Source organism: Helianthus annuus, chromosome 8 (assembly GCF_002127325.2).
Source record: "Helianthus annuus cultivar XRQ/B chromosome 8, HanXRQr2.0-SUNRISE, whole genome shotgun sequence".
Taxonomy (NCBI): domain Eukaryota; kingdom Viridiplantae; phylum Streptophyta; class Magnoliopsida; order Asterales; family Asteraceae; genus Helianthus; species Helianthus annuus.
The window spans coordinates 56,414,637-56,425,621 of record NC_035440.2 but is presented as its reverse complement, the minus strand read 5'-3'; the positions used below and the strand labels follow the sequence as shown (position 1 = coordinate 56,425,621).

Sequence of the window (10,985 nt, the reverse complement as noted above, 5' to 3'; positions counted from 1 at the left end):
CTTTGGACCAAGGGTCTGATAGTGGTTCAATCAGGGTTTCTGAATTTTCTCCCAGCAGTAGTTCACCAGCAACTGCAGTAACCACTGCTTCAGCAACTTCATCCACTGTTTCAGCACTTAGCTGTTCACCTTCAGTTTCTACCCCTTTTGGTATTGTTTCTAATGCCATCAAACAAAATTCATCATCAAAAGTATCATTAGAAGCATAGAGAGCAAAATTTTCATCACCAAGTTCATCAGGCATACTCCTCCAATCAACAAAGCCTTGAGTGAAAAAGCTTTGCTGATCTGCTTGTACCACTGTTGGAGCAGCTTGTTGAGGTGCAACAGGTTGCACTTGTGCCTGAGGAACAGGGGCTTGAACATACTGAATTTGTGGAACAGTGGTTTGAACATAATGCACAGGCACAGGGGTTGCAGCATAGTGAGCAGTGTTAACATGTGTTGCAGGGGTATATTGGGTATAGTGCACAGTGCTTTGTTGTTGTGGTCTAGGGTTTGAGCTGGGATGAGTAATTATTGGACCAATGGTTTGACTCCTGCATTCCCTAGCAAAATGACCTAGCCTATTGCACTTGTAGCACTTAATTTTTGACTTATCCAACCCCACCTTTAAATTCCCATGAAGCCCTGGGAATTTTCTCCCTCTTCTTTTGTAGAATTTGCTTGTTCTAACACTAAGCAAAGACAATTGATGCAAAATGTCCATCTCTTCTAAGTCAGTGGGATCAAAATGTTGCAAATCATTGAGTTCAAAACACAAGTTATCTGACATCTGGTTTTCATAGTTTGCAGTGAAAGCATAATTTGCAAAGTGAGAATCAGTGTTGTTAAAATTTCCACCAGCAGTTATGTCAATAAAATTATCATAACTCTGATCCTTACTACTGCTACCAGATTCTTCCTGACCAAAAAGAGTTGTGCTGCCAAATGAATAGTCATCAACAACTTTTCCAGACTCTTGCAACTTCCTTTTCTGGTTTAACTCCCTTTCATAGGTCAGGAGTCTACCATGGAGTTGGGTCAGGGTCAGATCTTTGAACTCAGCTGAATTTCTAGTGACAAAGTAATTGTGTCCCATTTTTCAGGTAGTGATCTAAGAAACCTGCTATTTTGAGTTGCATTTGGAAATATAACCTTAACAAGTCTTAGCTCACTAATGAGACAACTGAATCGTTCAAACTGTTGGGTCAATGATTCACCCTTGATGTAAAATAATGTTTCGTACTGCTGATTCAGAATTTCCCTATTGTTTTCAATAACCTCTTCTATTCCCCCAAACTGTTCCTTCAGTGCATCCCATAACTCTTTGGCACTGTTACAATGTAGCAGTCCAGCATAGATCTCATTTGGTAATGCAGATGCTATGATGCTAAATGCTTTGGCATCGAGTTCGAACTTTTGAAAGTCAGTTTCAGTATAATTTTCAGTTGGTTTAGGTACGAACTTCTTTGGATCCTCAGCACTTGGAACCATAGGAACATGGGGACCAAAAACAACAGACCTCCAACATCCAGTATTCTGTTGAGCAAGGATGTGACCCATCCTTCTCTCCCAGATGTTGTATTCATTACGTTTAAGCATGGGTGGTTTGAAAAGAGAGCCAATGTTATTCTTATCATCTTGTGATTGTGACGTCATCCTGGTTGTTTTACAGGCACTGATTAATCAACTTTGATGGTGATTAAACCTTGCTCTGTTTTTCAACAAAACGAACAAACTATCAGTATCAATGATTGCGAGCTGAACTATTTATGTCAAAATGATTGTTAAATCAAATTTGACTGTCCAGGCTCTGATACCAATTGTTAGGATCTGAGTTTGGATTGATTGTGATTTGTGTTTGATATAAGATGAACAATGAAAGAGTAGTGCAGCGGAAATTAAATGGAAACAAACTTTTCACAATCAAACAGGAGAAATGCTTTCAAACATACACTTTCAACAGAGAATCAAATGCTTAAATTTATTTCAGACTTTGATTACACTTGCATGTATGCTTACAAACCCCCCCTCAGCCCGAGCTCAGTAATTTGTTCGTGCAGGAAGAAGATGGTGAAGAGCTAATAGAACAGTACAGAGTACTGTTCTATTTATAGGCACGAGCAAACCACTGAAGCATCTAAACTGACGTCACCATGAAAGTGACAACTAACCTCCTAACAAACTCTAACATCTGACCTATACAAACACTGCTATGCTAACAACTGTTATTACAATACAATTCATAAAGTGAACTAGACGACTGCTGCATCCTTCCACTGATATGAACCCAGCAGTGCTTTATATATCCAGCAGAGCTTGACTTATAGCAGTAGATTGAACAGCAGAGTTTTAGTCTATCATCAGCCTTTGTCTTGGGCAGCAGTTGTAGATCAGCAGTTTAGTAGAGATCAGTAGTTTGGAGGTCAGCAGATATTGAAACCACTTTCAAGGGGAGAGATTTGAAACATAACATCTGCTTATTCTGGATCCATTGCCCAGATCCAGTTTTGGCTTTAATTATTTGTTCCTCTGATTGGGTTCAATCCCAACATAAAGGGACCAAACTTGACAAAACTGAAAGTGATTTTATTTAATTAAAACAAAACACCAAAACACACACTTTGGTGTGTGTTCTGGTCGAGTTTTTCACAGGAGCCAAAAAGGGTTCTCCTACATGAACCCTAACTCTTGCAAATCAATCGAATCAAAGCGCCAAATCAGTCCCAAATCAAAATCCAAGCTCATATTAGTGATCACCTAAGTGAAAGGATCATAAGGTATGTCAAAATTCACAATTTGATTTCATCTCAAATTCTTGATAAACTTGTGAAATCGAAATCTGAACTTGATTAGTTCATGTCTAGGAGTAAACCCTAGTCAATAGCTTGTTGAATTGGTGTTCAAAATATAAATTTCATAATTATCCATTTATGTGTTAAATGGGTTTTGTAGAAATAAGATGAACCCTAGAATTATGACTATCAAAATGGTGTTAACTGATTTCCATAAGACGAATCTGAAAATAGATGCATGCTAGACATAATGGAATTGAAATTTATGTTTATGTAAGGTAGAAATAACTAGTTATGAACTAGTTTGTAAATGTGTAAAAATTATGTCCACTTGGTGTTTGTTAAAATGCCTAAGTGAAATCGCGAGTCTACTCGGTTGTAAGTAGAACTTGATTTGATTAGGTATCCGTAGGAATGCCTAATAACATAAAAAAGGGTTTTATTTATAGACGAAAACCCGTAGATTTTGTCTAAAGAATGAATAAAGTGTCTTTGATAGTTGATGAGATTGCCTAAATGAGTTATTGAACGCAAATTTGTATTTTTGTATGATTAAGAGTAAATGACTGTTATAAATCAAATTAACCAATGATAAAGTCGAATAGTAGTTTCGACTTAGAATTCGTAAGATGGAATAGTCGTATGTGATAATGACTAATATAACCGTCTTACGAATTATGATGATAGTTTGACTCTTGACAAGCTAGATGAAGGCTCGGGAAAGGAGCGGGTCAAACGAATCGGGTACGCGGAGAAAAGCATGGTTTTGACACGAGGTAAGTAAAGCTTACGCCCCTTTTTATTATTTACAAAATACTTATTTGCAAGTATTGTATATGAATTTTATTAAGTAATAGATATATGATGTTCCGGCACGATATAATGCGAGTCGGAACAAGGGAGAAATGGTAAGAAACCATGAAATATGGTAAAAAAGGGTAAAAGGGTAAATTAGTCATGTGGTGATGAATAAATAAGAAATTTTGAAACATTACGTTATGGTGTAAACCGTGACGGGTGAAAGTGGTAAATGGTAATCCTGACATGAGTGGACGGACGGGAAAAGAGATTCAAATAGATACCATATGGTGAAAGTCATAACGGATCAAACAAAACAAGAAAAGGTTTTTAAGTAAAAAGAGTTCAAGGAGAAAAACGGAATGGGTAAAAGGGTGAGATGGTAACTAGATATCATCTCATAATGGAAAGTGGTCGTTAGGACTAAACGGGTCAAATGACATTGTTAAAATCATTTGACAATAATAATTGATGACCGTTTGTTGAGTTTTGTGATAACAGGAAATAACATGTGTTTGCAATGCTTTAACTAGAAAATTTAAAGCAAAAAGTATGTATACGGGTCGATGCTATGACCCGAGCCAGGTACGCATATTTAGAATTTTAGTAGAAGTGATATTTTGGTCAAATTCTAGTGAAAGTCCTTCGTCGTAAAATGAAGGACTAACATTGACCAAAAAGCCCTTGAGGGGTAAATAGAGCAAACAACCTTTAAGAGTTGTTTAGAATTAAGCGTTTTGTTAAATTGAGTCCTTGAGATATGTAAAAAAATGGAGATAGGATGCAAACTAAAAAGAATCGTGATTAAAGCTCGAAAATGTTAAATACCCTTAACGGGTCATAATAAGTAGATATGCAAAACGGGTTGAGATTTGCATAAGAACCCGTAATTTGAACCTTGAATATTAGTAAACTGACATATTGTGATATGCATGACATTTCAAAGATAACCAACAAGTTTGTTTGATCAAAACGCAAATGGGTCAAAAAGTGTCAAAAAATTGAATTTCAAGTCAAGACCTTGGAATTCTCAATTTTTTTGAATTTAGATGCCTGGTCTTTACTCTATGAGATGGAGAATTAAATTACGGTTGCGTAGGAAAAAGAATCACGCGAATCGGGTGTGTAGAACAATAGTTATGCACGTTTAAAGTTTGATTTTTTAGAAAAACTGGTGCTGGGCAATAATGCAGGTGCAGAATCAGAACTGCTGGAAAACACGTTCCCCCGCGACACGCGCCAGGGTGCTAAGGTGCGGGCGTGACACGCGGGAGTGCTTGCGGCCCGCGAAGGATTGAACTAAGTCTGTTGCGTGGCGGGACAGACCTAATTTTGAGATTTTATTTGTTTTGTTATCCGTATGATACCCGAACTTGTTTATGCATATTATATTGTTGTCAAAACTAATAATTGTTATGGTTTTGACCTTTGGAGATGTTAGTCTCCTTCCGGATGCCGATCAAGCAAGAATGCAAGAACCGAACACAAACATTTGAAGCTTCGGCGCAAATCAAATATTGTTTTAAACAATGTTGTCATGTAAACACTACTTAATGATGAATGTTTTAAACTAGTTAGTTGTTTATGTTAGAACATCATAACCATGTAATCTTAGTTCTGATAACTAAGTATTTGAAAATTGTGCATTTTGGTTTTAAAAATCTATGTTTTAGATTATAATCTTAAATAAAAGAGACGGGTGTTACACAAATCCCACGTCTCGTTTTCCTGTAAAGCAGTAAATTCAGCCTGCATTGCATGCAGCCAGTTCGGGTCGGTAAAGGCCTGGTTGTATGTTTTCGGGACAGGAGAGGTAGTGGAGGTATGAAGGTTGTATTGGGGAGGCTTACGGGACCCATTTTTGGATCTGGTGACCATGGGGTGTGTGGAGAGTGGTCGGGTCATGGTGCATGCTGCTGTTGTGAGGCCATAGAGCGCCCAGCAGCAGAAGTGGGTCCCGAAGAGAGGTTGTGCCGGTCAGGGGAGGTGGGAGCAGGTGGGGTGTGGGCTGAGGAGTGGGCCGGGTTTCCTGTATGTGGTAGTGGTGAGTGGGCCGAGTGTGGTGGTGGATTTAGTGGTGGTCAGGACGGCGAGAATAGGTGAATGAGAAAGGAGAGGTGGTTGTGGGCTTAGGTGCGAATGGTTGAGTGGGAGCAGATTGTCCCACGGGTCTAGGGAAGGTGAAACCGGGGGGGGGGGGTATCGTCAAGGAATTGATAAGAGGAGGCGGGTGTTGGGATGGTATAAGGGAAGACCGATTCGTTAAAGGTGTCGTGTCGGGAAATAGACACTTTCCATGTCGTGGGGTCAAAACACCGGTACCCATGAAAATCTGGTGAGTAGCCAAGGAATATGCATCGGGTAGAGCGGGTGTGAAGTTTGTGAGGTTGAGTAGCCGAGGTGTTTGGGTAGCAGGCGCAACCGAACACCCGAAGGTGGTCATATGTGGGATGACGAATGTTGAGGGCAAAAGTTGGGGTAAAGAAGTTTAGGCGTTTTGTGGGAAGAATATTGTGAAGATAGGCTGCGGTGTGTAGGTGGGAGTTAATGAGGAGTGCACGAATGACGTCATTGAGGCGACGTATCATGGGCTCTGCACGACCGTTTTGTGAAGAAGTTTGAGGGCATGAAAAACGAAAGAGGAGGCCGTGTTGGATGGCAAAAGTCTTGAAGGCGTTATTGTCGAATTCGCGGCAAAGATCACATTGGAATGTTTTAATTATGTGTATATGAGGCGGTGAAATTTGACAAAAGTGGAAAATGTTTCAGATTTGTATTTTAAGGGGTAAACCCAAACAAAATGTGAAAAATTATCTATCAAGACCATATAATATTTGTATCCTGTTTGACTTGTTACAGGAGATGTCCAAAGGTCACAGTGTATGATATCAAAAGGTGCAAAAGTAAATGAATTTGACGAGTAAAATGGTAAATGTTTACTATTTGACAGTTGACAAGAATGGTAAATATTAGATGATTTATGTTTATTACAAGAAAAAGGAAAATAACGACTAAGAACATCCAAGACTTGAGTGCCGGGGTGCCCAAAACGATTGTGCCATGGAAGGGAAGTAGTGGTGATGAAGGTAGCTTGTGGCGGAAGTTCTGGCGGTGTTACTGGATACAGATCCCCGGTGCTATAGTGGCGGGAGAGTAGACGCCCAGTGCGAAGGTCCTTCAAAGAAAAACCAAAGGGGTCAAACTCAATAGAAACACTATTATCACGAGTAAACCGTCGAACAGAAATCACCTTTTTAATAATTTGTGGGCAGTAAAGGATGTTAGGTAAAATGTAGGTACGATTGGGTAAGGTTAAGTAGCCTGTTCCAGACCCTTGAACTGGCAAAGACGCGCCATTGCTGACCAAAATTTTACTACTAATAGGAAAAGAGTTGGGTATTTGAATCATACCTTGTTCATCAGTGGTGTGTGAGGAGGCGCCTGTATCCATGATCTGGTTTGGATCCTGATAGTTCAGCTGCATAGATGCCTTTGCCGACTGGAGATCAGAAGGACAGAGAGGATTGTAGCCGGTTGGTGTATTGGTGGTGTCGTGGGCCTGCAGAATCAAACCAGGAGAATAGGGAGTGATCGGGTATTGGGTTGGGCTAAAATTTTGGGCTGGTTGAGACATGGGTGTTGTTGGGCTGTATAGTGGGCCATCGAAGGTGGTGCAGCGGGCTGGGAGAAGTGGGTATTGGGCTGAAAAGCTGGTTGTGTAGGGTAAGGGCAAGGTGGAGTATTCCACCAAGCTCATTGTGTATAGGAGGGATTGTCTGGCGGCCATAATGGCTGCTATGAAGGAGTGCCACGGCCAGAACCGTTTCCGCGATTACCGCATCCACGGCCCCGACCACGTCCACGAGTTCGATAGGGCTGTTGGGGTTAATCGTAATAGGGCTGTTGAGGTTGGGTAGTACAGTTGGATTGTGAACCGGCTGGTGTTCGGCTGTTGGTAGTATTCGGTTGCTGTCCAGAAGCAGCAACCAGAACCGAATGTGTTGTCTTTTGGCGTGCCTCCTGTCGAATGATCTCGTCCTGCAACATACTTCGTGCGACATCCTAGTTAGCGTTGTTGGCATTGATGAGGGAGGCCGTGGTATCATACTCTGCAGGTAGGCCTCGAACAAGTTGTAAAACAAGTAATTTCTTCTGTGACCGGATGGTCAACATCTTCAAGTTGATTGGTGAGATCCTTAAGACGCTCGCAATAATCGTCCAACGATGAACATGCTGCCAAGGTGAGGTTGCAGAATTTGGTTTTGAGAGCACCGGCCCACGCCTTTTTATTGCTGAGATAAACTTTTTCAAGTTTCATACAGGCATGACGAGCGATCGGTCCGACATCAAGAACACGAGGCAGGTTGCTGTCTGACACTGTGCTATAAATCCATTAAAGCATAAGTGCATCCAACTCCTACCAAGATTTAAAATCTGCATCAGTTGCAGCCGGTGGAGAGGAACCATCGATATGATCAAGGACCTGATAAGCCAGAGCATGCAGTCGAAAAAGCTTGACCCAAGAAGTGTACGTAACCTTAACACCATCAAGGGTACGTACCTTCGATTGGATGTTCGTAACTGAGTATGTTGGGTGCAGGGTTTTGATGGTTTTGTCGGCTGAAGATGATTCGGGATCATCTTTCTTGTCGCCGGCATCCATAGAATTCTAGGGTTTGGATGAAAAATAAAAGGAGGCTGTCGAAACAGCAGGGGAATCGAAAAAAAAGAAGGGAAGGGAAAAGGGTAATCAGAACCTAGGGCTCTGATACCATAAAAGTATTATGGAATTGTATATTTCTGAATGAATGATACGAATACAATTGATCCCATTATATAGGGATGTGGCCTTATCTCTATACAAGGAAATACAAATCATAACCATAATACAATATCTTAAATATAGAAACTCAATCCCTAAGCATCAATCTCGGCTAATAGTTTGTCGCCTGCAGAAGGCACTCTATGGTCTTAAACAGGCTCCTCGTGTCTAGTTTCAAAGACTTAGCACTTTCTTACTGTGTAATCGTTTTCTTTGCAGCAAAGCAGACACTTCCTTGTTTATTTTTCGAAAAAAGGGAATGCAGATATCATTATTACTGGTAGTGATCCTGATCTTGTTCAGTCCTTTATTACTCGTTTGCATGAGGAGTTTTCTGTTAAAGATTTGGGTGCTCTTGGATATTTTTGGGGTCTCGAGGTGACTTATTCAGACAAAGGCACATTCCTCAGTCAGGCGGAATATGCTCATGACATTTTGGCTTGTGCAAGCTTACTGGAAGCTAAGCAAATTGCTACTCCCTTAACTACCACCGAAACCTTCTCCTCTAATGGTGATCAGTTTCATGATCCCACTTTGTATCGCTCACTGGTTGGAGCTCTACAGTATTTAACTATTACTCGTCCTGATCTCTCCTATGCGGTTAATCAGGACAGTCAACACTTGCAATCACCAACAACGGCTCATTTTCAATCGGTGAAGCGCATCCTGCGCTATGTTAAAGGCACTATCTTCTTTGGATTAACTTTCTCTCGACCTCAAAAGACAACTTTGGTCGGCTACTCTGACACCGACTGGGCACGCTGTATTGAAACAGGACGTTCGACGTATGGTTACTCCATTTATTTTGGGTGGAAACTTAGTATCCTGAAGTGCCAAGAGGCAACCTATGGTCTCTCGATCCAGCTGTGAATCAGAATATCATGCTATGGCGAATACAGTAGCGGAGATTATTTGTCTTACTCATCTACTTCGTGAGTTGCATGCTCTTCTTATGGATTGATCGACACTTCTTTGTGACAACAAAAGTGCTATTTTCTTAAGCCAAAATCCAGTTTCTCATAAGCGTGCTAAACACATTGACATTGACTATCATTTTGGTCGTGAGCTAGTCTCTTCTGGTCAGCTGCACACCAAATTTGTTCCATCCAATCTCCAGGTTGCAGACGTCTTCACCAAGAGCCTTTCCAAGCCTCTATTTGAAAATATTCGTGACATGCTTCGCGTTGGTCCTCCACCTGTTCGATTGAAAGGGGGTAATAGCCCTACGTAAATCAAGCCATTGATTTGCTCAATCACACATATAATTTGTATTAATGTGTAATTATTTGTGATTTACTTTCCTAGTTTACATAGCTCCTTGTATGTGTATATATTATGGTTGAATCAATAAAATCAATTGAGCGATTGAGTTATTTACAGGCTTGAAAGGAAACAAGCCTCTCGAGCTTAATACTTTAGGACTGGCGGGTATATTCAACATCATGGATATCTTAGAAGCAAAAAAGAGCCTACTCCATGATATCATGTATACTAGTTCATGTCAGTAGTTTATAATAGAGTTTGAGATCGGAATGATGAATGAGTTTAAGATGATAAATATGGAACTGTTGAGATACCTTCTGGAATTGGAGGTGAGACAAACATCTCAACGTATCTTCTATTAAAGATTGATTAAATAATGAAAAGCTACAATTTACAGTGATATTACAATGGCTTAAATAGGCCAATTACAACAACTTTACAACCTACTGGAGGTTGTCAAGGCTAGTGTTACGGAAGTCAACTACTCAATCCTATCTAAAAATATAGTTGCAATTTAAAAGAAAAGACTAATTTACAATATTATTATTAACACTAATATTCTCCTTAATATGCCCCCGCAAGATGGAGGATCCATCGGATACTCCAATCTTGGATCTTAGACGATGAGACCGTCCGCGACCTAGAGGTTTTGTAAGGACATCGGCGAGTTGGTCTTCGGAGTGAATGTGGCAGTGGTATATATATTTTATGTATATTTTTAGCCCTATTTACACTTTAGTCAAGTTTTAAATTTATAAAACACGACATTTTACTAACACCAAACACACATATGGGCAAGTGCACTTATCGTGAGTGTAATATAGTGTTGGTAAGATACCGAGGTCGTCCAAGGACACAAGAGCTTTTAATACCGGTTTATCCTCAACGTCTAATCAAATCAAAATTTAGAAAAAGGTTTTAAACTAGAAAATGAAAACGAAAAATGCTGAAAAATAAAAATAAAACAGATAGACAAGATGAATCACTTGGATCCGACTCGCCTTTAGTGTAACCTTTGATTATTTTCGCACTTTTGCACTTTTTAAGAGATTATCTTAGTTATAGTAGTAGGCCCCTCTTTTGAAGGCGACGTTACCCTCAACCCAGTAGTTTGAGTCAGCAAGGATACAATCCTAAAGGGTTGGATTATTGAAAGTTAAGTTATTAATGCGTAATGTGGTAGGACCCTCTTTTGAAGGTGACGTTACCCTCGGCTAAGTAGTTTGAGTCAGCAGGGATACAATCCTAAATAGCCGGGTTAATATTTTAATAGTAGTTTACATATGAGGGGATCAAGAAATTCGAACCCCCGCTATCCAATACCA

At 40.1% G+C, this 10,985-nt stretch overlaps 1 protein-coding gene across 1 annotated transcript; it reads left to right on the top strand.

Annotated features, from left to right (window-relative positions):
* Positions 1 to 7,363: 7,363 nt before the first annotated feature.
* On the top strand, positions 7,364 to 9,267 carry LOC110870048 (uncharacterized mitochondrial protein AtMg00810-like). Its single transcript, XM_022119247.1, has 2 exons — positions 7,364 to 7,483; positions 8,617 to 9,267. The coding sequence occupies exons 1-2, from the start codon at positions 7,364 to 7,366 to the stop codon at positions 9,265 to 9,267; spliced, it is 771 nt and encodes a 256-aa protein (XP_021974939.1).
* Positions 9,268 to 10,985: the final 1,718 nt, after the last annotated feature.